Below are 22967 nucleotides of genomic sequence, written 5' to 3' on the forward strand. Positions count from 1 at the left end.
GAAGACAGCATGCTCGACGAGGAGCTGCTGGAGGCGGCTGATAGCTACACTGAGCCAGTCTTGGCCGATTTTGTGTCAGCCGCAGGAACGAGTCGGCCAGAAGACGACCAAACGCGCAATACTGACATGCCATCACCAAGCACTGAGCTGGAAAACCGGTCCAATGATGTCACGACAGAAACCCTCTTGGAGGAGTCTGCGATGACATAGACTCTCAGCACGACTGCATGGATGCTGCCCAGTGGGAGAAGACATCTTGGACCAAGAGCTGCTACAAGTGTCTGACAGCTACCAGACCAATTAGCTGCAGACATACCCACCGAACAGCAGGAGGAGCTAAACCTGGACTTGCTCTGGACACCTGCATGCAGCCACCAGACATTGCGCAGGAAATACTTTCCTACGGAGATGGCATTTTCAGCGTTGCCCCCGCCCAAGGCAACAAACCAGTGGATTTTTTGCAATCCCCAAACTGGAAGGCATGGCGTTCCCTGTGCAGTTTCCCACGGGAGAGAACACGCTGGATGAAGACCGTCCCATCAAACTTTCACCCAGCAGATACTTTAACGCCAGGCTTTTCGGGGGCAGACACGCGGTTTGCGAGGACCAGACTTACCTTTTCTTTGCTCAGTTTGTAACGAGCGAAACCTCGCGAGAGGAAGTATGTCGATACAAATGCGCAAAGGAAAGATGCGCACAAAAGACGGCGTTGCCATCAAAAACTCCATGCTCCAGGACAAAGAGGAGGTGGAGAGATTAATTCAGGCCAAAGAGGCCATGCGATTTATGCAGCCTCTGAGAGGCACACCCGCATATTGGAATAAAAGCCTGAGAGATTTGCATGCTATGCTCAGGCAACTCGGCAAACCGACGTTCTTTTTGACTTTTTTCGGCAGCTGAGATGAGATGGCCTGAAATAATTGGGGTCATCAAATCTCAGCAAGGACAAACACTTGGTGACTTTTCCGAACTGGACTGGAAGCAAGTGTGACATTTTGCGCAGTAACCCTGTCACCGTAATGCGCATGTTTGAAAAACGTGTGGATGCCCTTATGGCAAAGTTGATCCTCTCACCAGCGCGGCCCATCGGCGAGGTGGAGGATTATTTTACCGCGTGAATTTCAGGCCCGCGGAAGCCCACACATTCACATGCTAGTGTGGGTCAAAGACGCCCCTGTGTACGGCGAGGACTTGGACCACACCGTATGCAGGTTCATTGACCGCCACATTTCCTGCCAGATGCCTGACCCCGAGAAGGACCCGGAGCTCCACAAAATCGTCTCGGAGGTTCAGGTACACAGCAGGAGCCACACCGGCTCTTGCCGAAAGGGAAACGTGGTGTGTCGTTATGGCTTCCCCAAGCTGCCGTTTGATATCACCTGGATCACGGAGCCCTTTGCTGCCGATGTGGAAACGGAAGATGGTCAAGACCAGGAAGAGGTGATGAAGGAACGGAGGGAGCAGATCCGTCGGCAGCAAAGGGACGCAAAGGAAAAGCTTCGGCACCTGAGAGAGCTCCTCATGGATCCGAAGGCCTCCTTTGAGAGCTTGTCAGATCTCCTCCGTCGATGCGACTTGGAACACGACGCCTATATGAAGTGGCCGAAAATCTGACAAGCGGGAGCGTGGTCATGCTGAAGCGGCAGCCGAACGAATGTTGGGTTAACGCGTATAACCCAGACCTTCTCCGCGCTTGGAACGCAAACATGGACATCCAGTACGTCCTGGACGAGTACTGCTGTGCCATGTACATGATGTCGTACATCACCAAGCCGGAGCACGAGATGACCGAGATCCTGAACTCGGTCGTGAAGACCAGCAGAGAGTCTGCTTTCAACCAAAGTGAGGAAATGAGAAAGATCATGCAGGCCTATGCGAAGCACCGAGAGGTCAGCGCCCAGGAGGCAGTGGCTCGCACGTGCAGCTTGCCCCTGAAAAAGTGCTCGCGGTCTGTGATTTTCCTCTCGACGGACGAGGAAGCCATGAAGATGAGTCTTCCTATGAGTCGCCTGAAGGACATGGCACCTGAGTCTGAAGAGGTCTGGATGTTGGGGTACCTGAGAAGTACCTGTTCAGACCAAAGACTCCCGAGTTTCAGGGGATGTGCCTGGCTGAGTTTGCATCAGACTACCGGGTAGTCTACGGCGAGCAAGCACAGGGCCCCAGTGCCATTGCCCTTTTGTGTGACAAAGGACATATTGCCAAGAGGACAGCCGGAAAACCAGCAGTCGTTCGATATGCGCGCTTCTCTGAGACCAAGGCGCCAGAGAAACATTTCAGACGACTGCTAAAGCTGTACCTCCCCCACCGATCTGACGACGAACTCAACGACGGGGGTCGCACCTCGTACGAAGAGTTCTACAAATCCCGACGCGACGTCAAGGACATCGTGGAGCACAACAGGAAGCGATTCGAGGGACGAGGCGCAGGCATGGATAAGGCACTCCAGAACGTCCAGTTCGGTCCGGTCCTCAACGCTTGGAACACGTTCGCACCCGAGGTTGAGGCGGAACGGCAGGAGTGTCTTGAGCTCCGTGAAAAGATCCCAGAGGAGCAGGACGAAGACGCCGTGCCCGACTTTGAAGACCTGAATGTCGGTGAACCCGTTCCCCGAATCGAGGCGCCTCGGTTAAGTCCAGACTTTGTCCGCAAGATGTTTCAGAGTCTGAACGAGACCCAGGCGTGCGTCTTCTACGCTGTGCGCCAGTGGTGCCTTCGGCGTGTGTGGGGCCAAGATCCAGAACCGTTCCACTACTTTGTCTCTGGTGGAGCTGGTTGCGGTAAGTCCCACGTCATCAAGTGCATTCATGAGGAAGCAACGAGGATTCTGCGGCAGCTCCCGAGATTCCGGGACGCAGCTGACATGTCCCAGCCCACTGTCCTTCTGACTGCCTTCACGGGCACGGCAGCCTTTAACATCGCGGGCAAAACGTTGCACTCTGTCCTTAAGCTTCCCAGGTCCCTGGAACCGCCGTACCAGGGCCTGGGCAATGCACTTGATGAACTTAGAGCAGCTTTGTCTTCGGTGGAAATTCTCATCATCGATGAGATTTCCATGGTTTCCAAGAAGCTGTTTGCCTACGTCAACTGGCGATTCCAGCAGCTCAAAGGAAACCGAAGACCTTTTGGCGGCATTTCCGTTCTTGCAGTCGGCGACTTTTACCAGCTGCCGCCGCTGGGCAGGGCCAAGCCGCTCTGTGTCTACGAGGAGACAGAGTTCGATCTCTGGAGAGAGCGCTTCACCATGGTCAACCTCACTGAGATCATGCGCCAGAAGGATGACCGAGCGTTCGCCGAACTCCTCAATCGACTGCGTGTCAAGCGCAAGCAAGATCCTCTGTGCGCTGCGGACAGAGGCTTGCTCACGAGAGCCGTCTCTGACGGGAAAGATTGCCCGCCAGGAACGCTGCACGTCTTTGCCACCAACAAGCAGGTAGATGGTCACAACGCAGCCACCGTGGCCTCCCTGCTTAAAGGGGACGTCAAAATAGCGGCCGAGGACTACAGGAAGGATGTCGCTACCGGCAGGAAGGTGCCTGTGCCCAACATCAAAGGCACCAAGAGAGATTTGCCTGACAGCATAATGGCAGCTGAAGGAGCAAGAGTTATGCTGATCAGGAATCTCAACGTGGAGGATGGCCTTGTCAATGGAACCTTTGGGACCATCTCCACCATTCTGCCTGACAGACGTGACCCTAAAGTCGTGAGCTTTCTTGGACTTAAACTGGATAATACCACAGCAGGACAGACTCTCCGCAAAAAGCTTCTGGGCCCCTCGGACGACTTGGTCTACGTCGAGAGATCCGAGGAGAGCATCGGTCGCAAGGGCGGAGTCGTGAGACGTCAGTTCCCCGTCAAGCTGGCCTTTGCGTGTACAGCCCACAAAGTTCAGGGAATGACGGTGACGTCGGCTGTCGTGAGCCTGAAACGCATGTTTCAGCCAGGCATGGCGTATGTGGCGCTTAGTCGCACCACTTCGCTTCAGGGTCTCACCATCACCGATTTTGATGAGACAAAAATCTATGCTGACCCTGCCATTACGACAGCTTTGGAAGACATGCGCAGCGCGAGTTTCCAGAGTGTTACTCCGCTGTTGCACCGCTTCAACCGGACGGAGCGACCAGATGCAGAGGTGACAATCGTCCATCATAACACCCAAGGGCTTCCATCTCACATGGTGGACCTGAAGTTGCATCACGAACTCAGGTTGGCAGATGTGCTTTGTCTCACCGAGACACATCTGTCAGGGTCCTCTGTATCCTCCTCCTTTGATCTGGAGGGATACACTGTGTTTCACCGCAGCAGACAGGCGTGTTACACCACGTGCAGGGACATGGCGTCAAAGGCCGGGGGTGGAGTTGCCGTGTACTGCAGGAGCACTCTGATGGCGGAGGCGCCGAGCTGCATGGGACGTGTCACAGATCTCGAATGTCTGGTCGTGAAGGTTGAGGTCCCAGTCAAAGTGCTAATAGCAACTGTGTATAGACCCCCAGATTTTGGTTTGCAAAAGTTTCTGCCAAACCTCAACGCTCTCTTGGACACATTGGAACTGTTGGATCACCACCCCATTGTTGTTTGTGGTGACTTCAATGAAGACCTCCTTTCGAGAGGCAAAAAAAGCATAAGAGATGCACTTCTGTCCAGAGGCTACAACCAATTGATCACAGAGTCTACCACAGACAAGAACACTGTGATTGATCACATTTACATTTCCCAACCTGAGAAATGTGTTCAGTCAGGTGTTCTCCAAACGTATTATAGCTATCACAGCCCGGTCTATTGCATTTTGACTGGCTAAAGCCTCACCAGCCAACACTGATTTTGTGTCACACACTCACTTTGTGACACATCAGCGTGTTGTGCTGTCCGATTTTACAGTTGTGTCACACGTTTTTCATGTGGCACATTGTTCTGCTGTGTTTTGTTCTTGGTCTGATTTGTTCTTTGAGTTCCAGGCCTGAGGGGGTCCAGGAGGTGCAGTGGTGAGATCAGACGTCCTCCCACAAGTCCCCTCCTCTCGGACGCCCAGTCCTTTTGGAAGTCTTCTACAGCCTCCCCATAGGCATGTCTCAGGTAGGAACAAGTGTTCAATAGATATTCGTTCTAATCGTGCACATCAATTTACTTAATTGTTGAAAAATGTCAAACTAATTGATATTAATTTGCCACTCTTAATTGTTCACCTTTTAGAATTTGGACTTGGCTTCCTGTGGTCCAGGGAGCGGGGTGTGTAGTGTGCAGTGTCGGCCGACGGCCTGTATAGGTCCGGTAACGGCTGTAGCTCCACATCTGCTTCCACGACCTGCTACGACGGGACATGCCTCAGGTAAAAACCGCAGTACAGATTTGCACTTGTTTCACATTTCAATTTTCCCAGTTAATTTTGATCTTTTAACACCCACAGACAACACAGAAGACCTCCAGAAGGCTGAAAGAAAAGGCTGAATGTTGTAAATAAAAAATGTATAGTATATGAAAATATTTCAAGTCTGAAGTGTCTTCTTTGGTTGCTATAATAGTACTACATGTACAGTATTTTGTATTGTATTGTTATATTGGTCCTTCTCTCTATGTATATGGGTCATTCCAGAATTAGAGGACAATTTAGGCATCCTAACCTTTGAAAAATCTACCCTTTATTTCATATTTTTCTGTCATGTATTTAGGAAAACCAGGTAGTAAGCCATTAAATAATGTGATTCGGCCAGCTCAGGCATTAAAGTTACACTTTTCATGAAATGTTTTATTTGATGTGCGCCATGCATAGTGCAACCCTGTTATGAATACTCAGGAACCTGAAAAAGTATATTTTTTCAAAAATGTTTAATAAATCCTTTACCATTAAGTGAAGAAGGCCACATGCACATTGGATAATCATTTAATTTCAGTTAAGACTTGACCTCTATTAATTTAAACAACTTTTGAACTCTGGCATGCCCAACTTTTCAATATTTGCATGTTTTTTTTAATTAAATTGCAAATATTTGCTCAAATCTATTACAAATTAAATCATTCAAACCACTAAAAGGACAATAGGTCAAACCCTCATGAGTTTGGGAAAATCATTTAAGATTAGTTTAATAAAAATTATTTGGTAACAGTTGAAATTAGAGTAACAAGGTTGAATGGATCCATTACTTCTTATTATAGATCATAACATAAATTTGACAAATACTCACAGGAATGTTGTTTCATAACATCTTATGCTGTGTATTAACCTGCAATGCCTATCATTCAATTTCTTGCATATTTCAAATATTAGGTTTTGGGGCTTTGTCTTTCATATAGGTGTAACTATAACAAACTGGAATGTATGATATGAACATATTTTCAATAAAGGATCAGTGAGTAGGAATGATACATCAACATGTCACTATGACTGCAACTGGATCTGATCAAATATTCAATAGTCAAACATGAAAAACAGTAGTACTGTAGGAAGACAACTATAAAAATGAATGAGGATGTCAAAAGTAGTCATGAACAACTGATCAATGTCATAGAAAGCTGATGTCCAGGTTTAAATTCCGTGGCTGGCCAGAGCATCCCATACCTCTCTTGCAATGGCCATATGACATGAGGTAACATTCTCTGGAGGAGGAATGAGGGACAGCACATCCTCAAAGGGATACCAATGAAGATCATTCCTCAATGGCCAGACGAAACGATTTTCCCCCACTCTGCATACATTTCACCTGGCAGTGGTGCGACAGACCGGTAAACACATCCTTAAGAGTGACTTAAATCCAATTTTGACCAGGTGAGATCTTCCCATCTCTTCCTTTCAAAATAAAAGCACAGCACAATTTCAAAATAAAAGCCTGCCACAGACCGGAAAACGCCAGTTAAACCTCTCAGCTTCACACAGCCTTTAGAGTAACTCCAATTCAAATTTTGACCAGGTGAGATCTTCATGTCTCTGCCTTTCAAAATAAAAGCACAGCACAATTTCTAAATAAAAGCCTGCCACAGACCGGAAAACGCCAGTTAAACCTCTCAGCTTCACACAGCCTTTAGAGTAACTCCAATCTAAATTTTGACCATGTGAGATCTTCCTGTCGCTGCCTTTGAAAATAAAAGCACAGCACAATTTTAAAATAAAAGCGTGCTACGGACCAGAAAATGCCAGTTAAACCTCTCAGCTTCACACAGCCTTTAGAGTAAATACGCCTCTCCCGCGTCGTTCCGGACATGCACCCATCCCGAGCCCCTCCCACGATTTCCGCACCAGCGGGAATTGTCTAGTTATTATTAACGTTTCCGCCGTTTTTCGGTCGCTAACTAGTCCTAGGGCTTTGAGAAAACCAAAACAAATTATATATCAAAACGTGCGGCTTCATCGGGAATCCCGGGCTATGACTTTTCTAAGACATTCGTCATTTTTTCGCAGAATTATTCGCAAAAAACTGCGCAAAAAGTCCCATAGAAAATGAATGGGGATTGAAAAAAATCGGCTCAAAAAATCCACTTTTTTCCAAACGCCACTCCTTCGCCATACGTTCACCTAGAAACTTCATTTAACCATCAAAACACAGTGATTTTTCTTGTCTCCGCAGGAATGTAGTTTATGTCAGGCTGAGATTTACAGTTTTTGATCAGTGAGTCCTCAAAAAAGTGAAAATTCTCAAAATCTGCTCTGGTTAGAGTGCGGCATGTCAGTTGGTAGAGTGGAGGAGAGGTGAAAAATCCGCCTGAAAATTTCCCGATCGCATCGCCCTCACGACCAAACGATAAATGTTAGGGGAATGAAATTTGGTCAGATTGTAGACAAATTTCCTGTGATTCAAATGAATCCAAGTTTGAAGACCTAGCTCTTTCTGAAGTGAAATGGCAGGCAGCAGTTTAGAGCAAAGTCGCACCGTTCTCTCCATAGGAACCAATGTAAACTGAATCATCTGGCTCATGGAGGGACAGTGTTTTTAAATCGCTGTAACTTTGTCATTTCTCACAATATTTGGAAAATAATTACATTCATGGTTAGCCACAGCCTTCCTCTCGCTCACGGTCATTTCGGTTTTCAGCTAGCATTCACGGTTAGCCCACAATTAGCGCCAGAACGACACGTTGCGCGCTGCTGCTGAGAAGCACTTTTCTGCTGTCTGTGGCAGGCACCGTTGCTATGGGGGCCCATAGCAACCGCCCTTACACACGCGCAGGCATGCTCCCACGCACACACACAGACTCATTGGAGTGCCACACCCACCTTCACACCCAATACCTCAACAGGAGCTGCATTTCAGCCTGAAAATCAGTTCAACCTCTCAGCTTCACACAGCCTTTACAGCAGGGGTGTCAAACTCAGTTCCAACACACCTGATTCAAATGATCAGGCTCGTTATCAGGCTTCTGCTGTGCTTGATGATGAGCTGATTATTTGAATCAGGTGTGTTGGAAGAGGGAAACATCTAAAACATAGAGGATAGTGGACCTCCAGGAACAGAGTTTGACACCCATGCTTTAGAGTAACTCCAATCCAAATGTTGACCAGGTGAGATCTTCCTGTCTTTCCCTTTCAAAATAAAAGCACAGCACAATTTCAAAATAAAAGCCTGCGATGGGCCTGAAAACACCAGTTAAACCTCTCAGCTTCACACAGCCTTTACAACAACTCCAGTCCAAATTTTGACCAGGTGAGATCTTCCCATCTCTGCCTTTCAAAATAAAAGCACAGCACAATTTTAAAATAAAAGCCTGTGACGGACTGGAAACGCCAGTTAAACCTCTCAGCTTCACACAGCCTTTAGAGCAGGGGTGTCAAACTCAGGTCCAACACACCTGATTCAAATGATCAGGCTCGTTATCAGGCTTCTGCTGAGTTTAATGATAGCTAATCATTTGAATCAGGTGTGTTGGAAGAGGGAAACATCTAAAACATAGAGGATAGTGGACCTCCAGGAACTGAGTTAGACACCCCTGCTTTAGAGTAACTCCAATCCAAATGTTGACCAGGTGAGATCTTCCTGTCTTTCCCTTTCAAAATAAAAGCACAGCACAATTTCAAAATAAAAGCTGGTGACTGACCGGAAAACGCCAATTTAACCTCTCAGCTTCACACAGCCTTTAGAGGAACTCCAATTCAACTTTTGACCAGGTGAGATCTTCTTGTCTCTGCCTTTCAAAATAAAATCACAGCACAATTTCAAAATAAAAGCCTATAACGGACCGGAAAACGCCGAAATACGCCTCTCGGACATGCACACATCCCGAGCCCCTCCCACGATTTCCGCATCAGCGGGAATTGTCTAGTTTTTCTCTTTTATTCTTCACGTTTCCGCCGTTTTTCGGTCGCTAACTCGTCCTAGGCCTTTGAGAAAACCAAAGCAAATTATACATCAAAACGTGCGGCTTCTTCGGGAATCCCGGGCTATGACTTTTCTAAGACATTCGTCATTTTTTCGCAGAATTATTCGCAAAAAACTGCGCAAAAAGTCCCATAGAAAATGAATGGGGAGTGAAAAAAATCGGCTCAAAAAATCCACTTTTTTCCAAACGCCACTGCTTCGCCATACGTTCACCTAGAAACTTCATTTAACCATCAAAATGCAGTGATTTTTCTTGTCTCCGCAGGAATGTAGTTTATGTCAGGCTGAGATTTACAGTTTTTGATCAGTGAGTCCTCAAAAAAGTGAAAATTCTCAAAATCTGCTCTGTTTAGAGTGCGGCATGTCAGTTGGTAGAGTGGAGGAGAGGTGAAAAATCCGCCTGAAAATTTCCCGATCGCATCGCCCTCACGACCAAACCATAAATGTTAGGGGAATGAAATTTGGTCAGATTGTAGACAATTTTCCTGGGATTCAAATGAATCCAAGTTTGAAGGCCTAGCTCTTTCTGAAGTGAAATGGCAGGCAGCAGTTTAGACCAAAGTCGCACCGTTCTCTCCATAAGAACCAATGTAAACTGAATCATTTGGCTCATGGAGGGACAGTGTTTTTTAAATCGCTGTAACTCGGTCATTTCTCACAATATTTGGAAAATAATAATATGTATGGATAGCCACAGCCTTCTTCTCGCTCACGGTCATTTTAGTTTTCAGCTACCATTCACGGTGAGCCCACAATTAGAGCCAGAACGAGACGTTGCGCGCTGCTGCTGAGAAGCACTTCTCTGCTGTCTGTGGCAGGCACCGTTGCTATGGGGCCCATAGCAACCGCCCTTACACACGCGCAGGCATGCTCCCACGCACACACACAGACTCATTGGAGTGCCACACCCACCTTCACACCCAATACCTCCACAGGAGCTGCATTTCAGCCTGAAAATCAGTTCAACCTCTCAGCTTCGCACAGCCTTTACAGTAACTCCAATCCAAATTTCTGCTGCTGAGAAGCACTTGACTCCTGTCTGTGTCAGGCACCGTTGCTATGTGGGCCCATAGCAACCACCCCATACACACGCAGTAGCGGGACTCAGGCATAGTCTACACGCACACACAGACTCATTGGTGTGCCACACCTGTTTTTGCACCTAATACCTCCACAGGAGCTGCATGTCAGCCTGAAAATCAGTTAATACTCTCAGCTTCACACAGCCTTGAGAGCAGGGGTGTCAAACTCAGTTCTTGGAGGGCCACTATCCTGCATGTTTTAGATGTTTCCCTCTTCCAACACACCTGATTCAAATGATCAGGCTCGTTATCAGGCTTCTGCTGAGCTTGATGATGAGCTGATTATTTGAATCAGGTGTTTTGGAAGAGGGAAACATCTAAAACATGCAGGACAGTGGACCTCCAGGAATTGAGTTTGACACCCCTGCTTTAGAGTAACTCCAATCCAAATTTTTACCAGGTGAGATCTTCCTGTCTCTGCCTTTCAAAATAAAAGCACAGCACAATTTCAAAATAAAAGCCTGCGACGGGCTGGAAAATGCCAATTCAACCTGTCATCTCACTCAGCCTTTACAGCAACTCCAATCCAAATTTTGACCAGGTGAGATCGGCACAGTGATCAGCACAGTGAAGCTGGCGCACTGTGACAATCTTTTTGAAGAGGCAAAAATTATGTGAAAAATTCAAAAATAATTTATAAATAAAAATGCAAAATTTCATGTTCTTCATTAGAAATGTCATTAAAATGACATAAAAGTAACAATAATTAAAAACAAAATGAAAATTATTTTAAAACGTTAAAAAAACACAAAATATTCATGATAAAATTAAAAAGAATTAAATAAAAATCTGAAACACAAACATGTAAAACTGCAAAGAAAAATAAATCTAATGAATAAAACTGAAATATAAATGCTAAATATTAATTTCCATCAGAAATACAATAACAAAATACATAAATAAATAATATATATTAAAATGATATATAACAGAAATGCATATAACAGAAATGAAATAAAATAAAGCTGAAAATACAATAAGTTTTATAAAAATCACAACAATACATAAAATAAAAGTAAGAAAAGGTTAAAAAGCACAATAGTGCAAAATAAAAATACTAATTACTTTTATAATTAAAAATAACTACAATAAAATATTCACAATACAATAAAAAATAGTCAAATTAAAAAATCCGAAAGTCAAATATTAAATCACAAAAATAAAATGAAAAATGCAAAGAATAAAATTAAAGCAAAAAATATAAATGCTAAATATTAATTAAATATTTTTAAAAATGTTATTAAATTAATCATTAAATAAAACAACAAAAAATGGTAAAGTAATAAAATGTATCAAAATAATAACATAAATAAATAAAAAATACATTTAATTAAAATAATCATAAAGTAAGTCTGAAAACAAAAGGTGAAGTTAAATGTGTTAGACCAGCCCCCAGGAGAGCAATGCCTGTTTATGGAAGTTTGATAATTGAATTGGTATTTTTGTCAATTTTATAATTACATTTAAGTAAAAAATGAATTTTTGAATATATAATTTGGTATTGCATTCCACATTTTAAGATTTTCTCTTATGAGGCGACATAACCAATTAATTTTGAACATATTATTCATGTTATTAATAGATAGAGATAGATAGATACTTTAGTAATCTGCAAAGAGAAATTCACAGTTCCAGCAGCATGAAAGATAAGAAAAAAAACACAACAACAAAAAACATGAGAGCATGCAAGTTACAAACAAGACTATGAAAAGCAAAGCTGTCATACCTGGATGGGCTTGACCCACCAACCTTTCAGTTAACAGCCACACACACTAACTGATTGCACCACAGAGACCACATAAAAAATTGTTCATGTTATTAGTTAATTTCATCCTTTTCTGTTGACATATGGTTGTAATACTCTCTTTCTATGATTCTTTGGCTGTGTCTGAAATGACATACTAACGTACTACATACTACATACTCAATGAGTATATACTGTATACTATGTATTATAAGTATGATTAGAATGGCAACCGTTCATACTGTAGTATACTACTACGTTTCCCATAATGCATTTCAAACCTCCAACGACAAAAACCGGAAGTACGGCTATCTACTGACACACACACACTGCAGACAGAACCTTCTGGAAAAAACGCCTCTCCCTAGGGGCACCCGGCAACAGCCTAGCAACACCAATCAGCGGTGGCATCGAGGCCCCGGTGCACGTTCATTGGCACTTCTTTCAGATAAAGCCGCTGGCCGCTGGCCGCCAACGCCCTTTCTTCGGTTCCATTCAGAGGTAAGGCTGCGTGCTTTTTCTCCTCCCTGCTAGCTTTAGCATAGGCTGATTCTGCACTATATCCTATTAAATATTATGCTCCAACTGAATCTAAATGCTAAGGGTAACAGTAGAAATGCATACTGAATGCTGAAGTGGAAAAACAAACGACAATATTTTTGGTATATTTCAATGTCTGCATTGGTCATGTTCAAGTTGCTATCATTAGCTTATTCAAAGGCAAGCTAGTCGTTAGCTAGATAGATAGCTTTTGGATAGCTAGATAGCTTTGTCTTTGTCTTTGTAAAATGTTGCTGCAACGGATAAAATAGCCTTTTCTGCCTCATAATGTTTGTTTGGAAACTAGCGTGGTTAAACCGCAGCTTTCATGCATTTTTCCAGTCTCTTGGTGAGGGAGTGTGAAGGGCCTTTCTACCTTAACTTCTAGCTTTGTTAGTTCACTTGAGTTGCACAGTTCGGTTTTGTGCTCTAAATGAATAGGGATGCTGACGGTCAGAGCAGAAAAATGTAAACTTGACGCTGATGTGTAGAAATGATGATTAAAGAAGATGTAGTAGTATTTGCTTTGGTCATGTTCAAGTTGCTATATGTGCTTTGGGACGTTTTAATTTACATCTATGTAGAACGGTTGTCTTAGTAAAATGGTGCTGTGATATCTCTTCTACCTCATTGTGTTTTCTGTAAAATAGTGTGGTTAAACAGGAGCTTTGCTATAACTGTTTTAGTCTTGCAAAATGGTGCTGTGTGCACTTTCACAGGAATTTTGATGTTTAAATTAATTAAGGTGCCAGTGCTTTGTTCCATCATGTTAGAATCAGTTCTATCAGTCATTTAGGACATCATAATGAGTATAATATTGTTTATTTATGGCATGTTGCATGATTAAATGTTTCAGTGCTTCCATTCAGTAGGCATTGTCTGATCTTTACCCTTGTGTTTTAAAATCGTTGTTTCAGTTTCTGAGTCAGCAGTGACAGTAGATTTTTTTTCTCTGATAAAAAAATACATTGCGAGGACATTTGATGTGTTGTGTGTACATGTTTTTCTGCTCATATTGGTGATAACTGTTTTATAGCAGTGGTTTCAGACAAGTCACAGTGTTTGTGTTTTTTCTTTAAAGATTTTCACTATGCTGGAAGTGTCTTAGTCTATAAAATGTACTTTATACTGCTAACTTATCTTCAGCTGGTGAGGTCACCATGGAAATTGCTCTTCCACTTTTTGGACCGATTTAGATTTTTTTCAGAGATACTTTACTGTGTAAATGTTTTAGGCCACAGTGGCCATGACTTTTGCTCACAACACAATAATTCAGGGCTGCCAACTTGTGATCAGACCTCAGAGTAAGATTTGGTTTATGTGAGATGCTGATGGGGGGTCTGGGGGCCCTCCCCCCGAAAATTTTGAAAATTATTGATCCTATTTCCTGCATTCTGGTGTATTTTAATAGCATTTTGTTAAAATCTTATTATAGAGACAACATTAAGGGGTAATAAAAAAAAAACATTGAGATTTAAAAAACTGAAAAAAACAGAGCAACAGCAGGCAATATTGAAAATGTTTCTTCATGTAAAATATGGATGAAGGTTCTGTGGCTGAATGTGCACAACACATTTCAGTATTTTCCGTAAATATATGCATAACTGAAATAACTCCATCAACCACTTTGTCACATTTGTCTTTATAGGATTCTAATGCACTCAACAGCTTCAAGTTGACCACATCAGCCAACTAAAGAATGAAAAATGCTTAAGTAAAAACAAAACATCTTTATAACTTAAATTATCGATTCACTGAACAGAATTACAATCAGACACTAAACTGTGTCCCACAGGAGCAGGGTTACATGGACTAAAATCAGGACTAAACCAGGTCTGACTGGACCTCACAGGAGCAGGGTATCATGGACTAAACCCAGGACTAAATGAATGAATAACTTATTAACTCAGCCCAAAAATAAATAAAGTCTGTAAATTCAGAATAAATGGCACAACTGTATACAGGAAGAGAACAGGAAAAAATGAATTTTTGTGAGCCATGTTGTACTCCCTGAGGCTTCAGAAAATTCACCAGTTACTTGTAGTGCAGTTTGTATCTGTGATTTATCTTTGAGGAATAAAAACTGTGTCATTAGCTAGCTGTGAAATCTTTATCTCACAATTGAAAATGACTAAACCTTGAATATTTGGGTTGCAGGAAATATTTAAGAATAGGAGTTCAGCCAAAACCAAGAAACAGGAAATGGGACATCCTTGGCGTACACCTCTTGAGACAGAAAACCTCCTAGACATTCTGGGATATAAAATCACCAAGCTATTTATGTCATTATAAAACATAGTGATACTATTAATACATTTATCACCAAAGCCAAGAATTTTTAGGGTCTGTATAATGAAAGAGTGTTCAATTGAATCAAATGCCTTGTAGAAATGTAGGAAAACCTTCAGTGCTTTTGAGTTTATATAATCTGAGTAATCAATTAGATCTAATATTAATCTGATATTAGAACTAATGTGACTCTTTGCCATGAAGCCATTTTGATTTTCACTTATCTCTTCTAAATTATTTTTCAGTCGTTTACCATAGACTTTTGCTCAGATTCTATAATCAATATTTAAAAGTGAAACTGGTCTCCAGTTTTCTGTCATTAAGGGATCTTTACCTGGCTTAGGAATCAAGGTTATCAGACCTTGCTTCATGGTTGTTGTCATTTCTTGTCTGCTAATGCATTCGTTATACATCAGTAAAAGATGTTCCTTAATCAAATCCCAGAAGCAAAGGTTCGACTGTGAGCCATCACTTCCAGGTGATTTTCTCAATCTCATTGAATGTACAGCATCAGTGATTTCTGAACCCAGAATGTCAGCTTCACATGTCTCTTTAAAGCTCTCTGAAATAAAGGGTGTAAAATTTTGTATGTGCTTCATAAATTTATCACATTTTGTTTGATTAAATTCAGATTTATACAGGTTGCTATAAAACAAGGTAATATAATTGGAGATGATATTAGGATCAAAGCATACTAGCTCATTCATATTAAGAGATGTAATATTATTTCTTTTTCTGTTTCTTTTCTGTAATGCAAAAAAGTAACTTGAGTTTTTCGCACATTCTTCTAACCACTTCGCTCTAGATCTGATGAAAGCGCCTTTCGCTAAGTTCACATACATTCTGTCAAGCTCTTCTCTGAGGTTTTTTTTAGTCTGCTTAGGTCTTCTTCAGATAAATCATGTTTGAAACTTAATAACTGTAGCTGGTTTATTAGAAAATTCATTTTTTCGTCTTTTAGTTTTTTTTATTTCTTTACTACGTTTAATTGCAACTTCTCTAATTTTAAATTTAAAATATTCCCATTTTTGAATTGGATTGATTTCTCTTTTACCGAATATATCCTTAGCAAGTAATTGTACCCCTTCTTTAAATTGTTTATCATCTAATATATTATTGTTTAATTTCCAATAGCCTCTTATGTTAGAATTCTCTTTTGATCCTGTTAATCTTAAACTTATTAATTTATGATCAGACAGTGGAGCATGAGTATGAGAAATATCTAAAACAAACTGTAAACTCTGTGATGAGATTAACCAAAGGTCAGTTCTTGACTGTAAACTTCTGCTGGTGTTAGACCACGTGTAGTCTGTGACATTGGGGTTCATAAATCTCCACACATCTGTTAACAAAAGATGATCACTTATAAATGAAGTGGGTTTAAAGCCCAGTAATGATGCAGATCTTGGAGGATGTCTGTCCATGTAATCATCTGGAGCATCATTAAAGTCTCCTCCTATGATAATAGTAGAATCTTTGTATTTTTCCTTTAAATCGTCCAAAGCTGAAGAGAGTTCAGTAAACATGTCCTTTGCTTGTGATGCTCTGTTTGGTCCATAAACATTACAAATGATAGACATCAAATCATCCACCTTCAAAACTAAAATGATCCAGCAGCCTTTGTTTGAAGCTTTGGTTTCCAGAATATCACCATTAAATCTGTTTAAAAGCACTGCCACTCCAGCTGAATAATTGTATACAGGCAGTTATAGTAGCAGTAGCAGCAGTACATGCATCTGCTGATGTGGGATTATTTCTGTCTTTTCAGCTTTTTAAAACGCAGAAAATACACAAAGGATTTATCATTTCTTCACTATGTTGAAGCCTTAGTTTATACAGTGGTGAACATTTGTCTCTGTAAAATAGTGCTCTGACAGATGAAGTATCTCTTGTACCTTGTAGTGTTTGTTTAACCCCTTAAGCTTCAGTGTACCTCCGGCAGTACACCTACTAATTTGCATAGGAATTTCAAGAATGTCCGACGGCTGCAAACACGATTATACAAACACTATACGCCGATGGAAAGCTTAGATTCTCATGAATCCGCCGGTATAAACCACTTTCAGATGTGATTACCACAGCGGGTGAGAAAAACACATTTGTCCGACAAAAACGAATATTCATCCACCCGTTCTCTATACACGGCTTCAACGCACACAGCGAGACTCACATTTCCGGGTTTATTATTACACACAAAAAAAAAGATTCCACAAAAAACGGCCATAATCCAATCTTTTACATCCAGATGACACAAGCCAGTAAACTATTTTATCCAAAACATGTCCTGAAGTCGGTATAAAATCCCCGAATTGGTCATTTCCAAGGAAATGCACCTCGCGATGCCCGTCCAATATTCCCTGTATTTTTCGTAATTTTTTTTATTTAAAAATAGAATATTAGCGATTTTTTTTTTGTACTGAAAACGGCTGGAATTGACTGAAGCTTAAAGGGTTAAAAATAGTGTGGTTAAATGCAACATTCACTACATTTTCTAGCAATTTTGATGTTAAAATTAAGGTGTTAGTGCTTTGTTCCATTATCTTACAATCAGTTCTATCAGTCAATTAGGACATCATGATGAGTATAATATCGTTTATTTAAGACATGTTGCATGAGGAAATGTTAACATACCATTAATTACAGTGTCATATTAATTCTCTGTGCTGTGTTAAAGACCAGTTCAGCTACTTTTGCTGCAGACATGTTGAGATTCTTCTTCTTTCTGAGAAAACATGCAGTAGTGCTTTAATTTAGTAGCCATTGTCTGGTCTTTAGCCCTTTTGTGTTTTGAATTAGTTGTTTCAGTTTGAGTCAGCAGTGTAAGTAGATTTTTCCCTCTGATGAAAAAACACATAGTGAGGACATTAGATGTGTCTTGTACATACATGTTTTGCTGCTCATATTGGTGCTTACTGTTTCATAGCAGTGCTTTTAGATAACTGGGTTTTTTTTTTCACCAGCCTTTGGACAGCCTTTTGGAGAGCCTCTGGATTGCCCTTGGACATCCTTTGGTCAACCACCTCTGCATCACCTCATATCCTTTCATCCATTCCATCCATCCGTTTTGTGTGCCTTGTTCTCTCTCCTCTCTCTTTCTCTCTCTCCCCTGTGTTTGTGTGTCTCTCTTGTGCTCTTGTGCTGTCTTCCAGGATGCCTCGGAAGGGGAGACGCTCCCAGGCCCAGAAGCAGCGCTGGAGGAAGCTGGACGCGTCTGAGATGCCCACCCCTCCCGTCGACGCACCCCACTGCTCCCGCTCTCCCCAGTACAAGGTATGTTTATACCCGAACTGACATGCTCACTTGTGCAATACAGAATGTGCTAAGTTGGACACATTCATGGCATCTGCACGATGTTGAATTAAATAAGTGTATTATTTGCTCACAGAAGGTTGGTTCCACCCTGCCAGCCGGACGGTTCTGGGAAGAGCGGCAGGCGCGTGCAAACTTTATTGCACGTAAGTACTCAGGTTTTTCTATCATGAGATATCTTCACAAATCATATTTAGTGTACCACCAACAATTACCCGTTGAACACAGATTCTGCTGTTCTCATACAATAATAGAAAATGGTGATTGTTGTATGAGGTCTCTTTGTTTGAAATCCGTTTTAAATCCTCTTTTGCTCTGTCTTATTGTGAACAGGCCGTGGCACCGGTTACCGCCACAAGACTTTGAAATGGCCAACTTCACCCTTTACTGGGCGCAACCACAAGTTGGTCATTCCTCCTGAGCTACCTGGAAAGAAGGTATAATTATTAATTGTTGCTGTTCGTTTTCTTAACCCTTTACGCTTCAGTGCGTCATAGGTGTACTGCCGGCGGGACACCTACTAATTTGCATAGGAATTTCAAGAATGTCCGACGGCTGCAAACCCGATTATACAAACACTATACACCGATGGAAAGCTTAGATTCTCATGAATCCGCCGGTATAAACCACTTTCAGATGCGATTACTACAGCGGGTGAGAAAAACACATTTGTCCGACAAAAACGAATATTCATCCATCCGTTCTCTATACACGGCTTCAACGCACACAGCGCGACTCACATTTCCGGGTTCATTACTACACACAAAAAAAAGATTCCACAAAAAACGCCCATAATCCAACCTTTTACATCCAGACGACACAAGCCAGTAAACTGTTTTGTCCAAAACATGTCCTGAAGTCGTATAAAATCCCCGAATCGGTCATTTTCAAGGAAATGCACCTTGTGATGCCCGTCCAATATTCCCCGTATTCTTCGTAATTTTTTTAATTTAAAAATAGAATATTAGCGATTTTTTTTTTGTACTGAAAACGGCTGGAATTGACTGAAGCTTAAAGGGTTAAAAAGTTCTTTTGACTTTTATACTAAAACTGTGGTATTTCTTTTTCAGTTCATTCTTCTTGTCGGGGACTCCCATCTACGTGCTCTTGTAGATGGCTTTATTCGGATGCCAGAGTCTCGGCTGAGCTTTGGCTTCCTGTCGATCCCGGGGGCGTCTGCTTCTGAAATTCGTACTGAGGTTCTGCACGCTGCAGTTCCTCGTGCACCTGATGCCGTCTGCGTGATGGCCCCTGGCAACAACCTGACCAGCACCACTGTTGGGAAGGCCGGTGTGGATTTTGCCAATCTCCTCACCACTTGTGGCAACCGCTGGTCCAAGGTTTTTGTGGTCGACTTTCCTCCCCGCCTGGTCGTTGACGTCCAACACCAGGACCTGCTTCGGCAGGAATACAGACGTGTGGCTGCTCGTATGGGTAAGAGGAAAAACATTGTTTTCATCCATTCCATTCACTGAATGAACAAACTAGAAAGACGTGACCTACATTTTAACAATTCTCAAGTATCAGTGGATATTTTGGTACAATGATGACTTTTTTTTTTCAATTGTTTTTCAAGATGTAAAGTTCTACAACACTGCAGAGCACTTCCCCCTGAGCGATTTGGTGCTGTGGAGCAAGGATGGTGTAAGTGTAGTATGTTGTGAAAAACAGTTGTTGATTGGACAAGTTTGGTTCACGGCAGATGTTCACTGACATTAAAACTGTTTGTATGTGTGGTTTTTTTGTATTTCTTATTTATGCAGGTCCATCTGAGTGATCGTGAGGGGATGGGGATCCTCGTCCAGTTGTTCTGGTCCGCTGCCAGCGAGCAACTGGTGGCACCACCTCCTTCGCCCCGGATCCCTCCTCAACCTCCAGTTCAGAAAGCTACAGTGAGAGAGAGATCCCCTGCTCCACCCAGCCCGAAACCCCGTGAATGGAGGAAAATTGGTCAGGGCGGCAAGGTAATTGATAAATCGCTTTATGTTTTTTAGACTTTTTTTTTTTTAGACAACTGTGACATCATGTATTGTGATAATAATGGTAATAATATGTGTACTGTGGTAAAAAACATTAGTTATAATTCAGTGTGACGCTTTCTGTGATTGCAGACGAGCCATCCACAGGAACCTCCCCGGTCCAGAGGTTCACCAAAGCCCAGGATGGCTCAACAGCAGGTTTGTGATTCTTCAGATATTTCTTTCGGATGCTATTGGTTGTTTTTTGACAGGACAAACTGTAATTAGTAGTGTCTTCTTTGTGTTTTACAGGTGGAGGAGAGCTTTCTTCCACTGAACCCCGTCTGGTTCAGCAGCACAGCCCTAACTGCCATGGAGAAAGTGTCTCCCTCACATATGTCTTGCCTGGCGGATTTCAATGCCTTGGAGAAAGTGTCTCCCTCCCGTCATGTCTTGCCTGGCGGATTTCAAGGCTTCTCCTAAGCCAAAGAAGGTAAGTTGATTGATTAAAATTTTATCTCCTGCGGAAGGATTGTATGAATGCTCAAACATGTAATTCCTGACAGTTAATTCTGCAGATGTTTTTTTTAGTGTCATCTGCAGTTAAGTAAAACCAGTTCATAACAACAGCCACAAATAATAACAGACTTGAATCAGCTACACAGAAATGTAGTTGTAAATTGTTGGATAGCTGTTCAACTCCATTTAATTGGTATCTCATTTGGTTGCTGCTGACTCCATTCCACAGGCATCTACATTGTCCACACTGACACTTGCTATGTTTTTTTTCTCATCTGTCATCAGCTGTTTGACTCACCCCCGGCCAGATTGTCCTGCAGTTGGGGCAAGACTGAAACCCCTGTTTGTTCTCCCATTGCAAAGGTAAGGATTAGTCCTCTTCTCATCAATATGTATCATCTGACTGAAAATCATCGTCATTTCACTGAAGTTTTGTTGTTCTGTGTTTAGATGGCCAAGATGATGACCCCCTCACCGACTGGACAGGCCTGGACAGCTGATGATGCGGGCTGCAAGCCTCCTTCTCCTCAGAAGGTATATTTACCTCTCTATAATAAATTAAAAGAACATTACAAAGCAGGCATCTCCATTTGTGGCCATTTTTGTCGTTCCTGTTTTTTTCTGGCACATTTACTGTATAATCACAATTCCAATGAATCGCTAGCATTAGGAAAATTGAAACTACTAGCTAGCTATCAGCTACCAATCTAGCTTATTTGTTAGCTTGCTATCTTTCGGGTAGCTAGCTTTGGGACAACTGAAACTACTGTGTCGTTAGCCAACTATCTAGCTATCGTGTTGCTTAATTTTTTACATGTCACTGTTATTGTCATTTATCAGATGACCCGAACACTGACTCCATCACAAACCAAGTGGCCCTGGTTCATGACAGCTGCATCCACCTCAGCTGATGCACCAACAGACAATGTAAGTTTATTCCTCTATGATAGACATGTTAGACAATACACAAGTATTTTTTTTGTAAAGTCATGATTGTTTTTTTTGTTTTTTTTTTGTTTACCTCAGTTAAAAATATTTTTTGGCAATTGAGAGAACTGTTATTATGCTGGTCACAATACAATAAGCTATCTGTAATGCTGTGTTGTGTGCCATTGCTTTCACAAAGTAACTCTTGCTTCTAATGAGGGTTTTACATTAGCACTAGCCACTGGCAAAATTCATGTAGAAAAGGTTTTGGTGAAAAAAATATTTACATCAATTGCCATTGGCATGGTGGAAGAAAGTCAATGGAATACTGACTTTGCTATGTAATTGCATTTCACACAAACAGGAAAAGTATGTGGTCCAGGCAGTCTTCAGTAGCCTTCAGTCTGTACAGTAATGTTGATCCCATGACCATCAACTGTCTGTTACATGAAACAGCTCTGATGCTGCAGTCATAAGTTGTCTGCTCAAAGCACCCTCCTTAAGCTTCCTCACTAACATTGGAGCAAGTCCCATTACATTAAAATAGTAATGTCATGTTGTCTACAGAATAGGAGCTAACCAGTAAATTAAATTAGGTGACATAGGGTTATGTGTTCATGGTTTTAGAAAAAAATGTAAGTCATTATCATCTATTCAAATGCAATTTCAAGAAAAAAAGAAAATATGTTGCAATGCCCTGGAAAAAAATCCTGGAGGGAAATTCTACAAATAATACAATAATACAACAAAACACACAGACACATACATATCTATGTACACACACAATATATATATATGTATGTATGTGTGTGTGTGTATATATATATATATATATATATATATATATATATATATATATATTATGCATGATTGCAATAAACGTACAAATATGTATATTAAACTAGCTAAGGTAATAGTAAGCAATAATACGCTAAAATAGTACAAGATTTCCATAAATTGGTGAGAGGATGTTCGTAATGTTTCTAACAATAAAAGTTGTCACTGAAACATTAAATCATATGGTCCTTTAACTGAAGAAGCTAGTACCAATGCCAAACTAAAAAATATTAAGCTGTCTGACTAAATAATGAAAATATAATAATTACTGATTACAATTTGTCATAATTTCAGGATAAAACCAGGAGCGAGAGTCGCCGTGTGGAGTCAGTCCGGGCCAGTCATTCTCAGAATGATAGGAGGTACAAAGTATTTTCCCGCAACCATCAGTGTAGCTGTAACGCTTTGACATTTCTGGCATACCACACTGAGGGCCGTCAGTTCACCAGGACGACACTCA

General features: G+C 41.9%; 2 protein-coding genes and 1 long non-coding RNA gene across 3 annotated transcripts in view; all 3 read left to right on the top strand.

Moving 5' to 3' along the window:
- Positions 1-2086: 2086 nt before the first annotated feature.
- Positions 2087-5481, top strand: LOC127531373 (uncharacterized). The gene is made up of 3 exons (XM_051940543.1): positions 2087-5073; positions 5191-5326; positions 5405-5481. The coding sequence occupies exon 1, from the start codon at positions 2102-2104 to the stop codon at positions 4796-4798; it is 2697 nt and encodes an 898-aa protein (XP_051796503.1). The 5' UTR covers positions 2087-2101; the 3' UTR covers positions 4799-5073; positions 5191-5326; positions 5405-5481.
- A 12586-nt stretch (positions 5482-18067) lies between these two features.
- Positions 18068-22967, top strand: part of LOC127531375 (uncharacterized) — a 121498-nt gene continuing 116598 nt past the window's right edge. Inside the window, exons 1-2 of the mRNA XM_051940548.1 lie at positions 18068-18227; positions 18343-18412. Of these exons, the coding sequence (XP_051796508.1) occupies positions 18108-18227; positions 18343-18412 (190 nt within the window). The 5' untranslated portion in view covers positions 18068-18107. The remainder of the gene's footprint in view (positions 18228-18342; positions 18413-22967) is intronic.
- LOC127531377 (uncharacterized) lies at positions 20189-21671 on the top strand. Its single transcript, XR_007938429.1, has 6 exons — positions 20189-20230; positions 20378-20443; positions 20537-20717; positions 21029-21106; positions 21194-21277; positions 21584-21671. It is a non-coding gene; the product is annotated as an uncharacterized LOC127531377 (long non-coding RNA).

This window comes from Acanthochromis polyacanthus, chromosome 20, assembly GCF_021347895.1.
Source record: "Acanthochromis polyacanthus isolate Apoly-LR-REF ecotype Palm Island chromosome 20, KAUST_Apoly_ChrSc, whole genome shotgun sequence".
NCBI lineage: Eukaryota > Metazoa > Chordata > Actinopteri > Pomacentridae > Acanthochromis > Acanthochromis polyacanthus.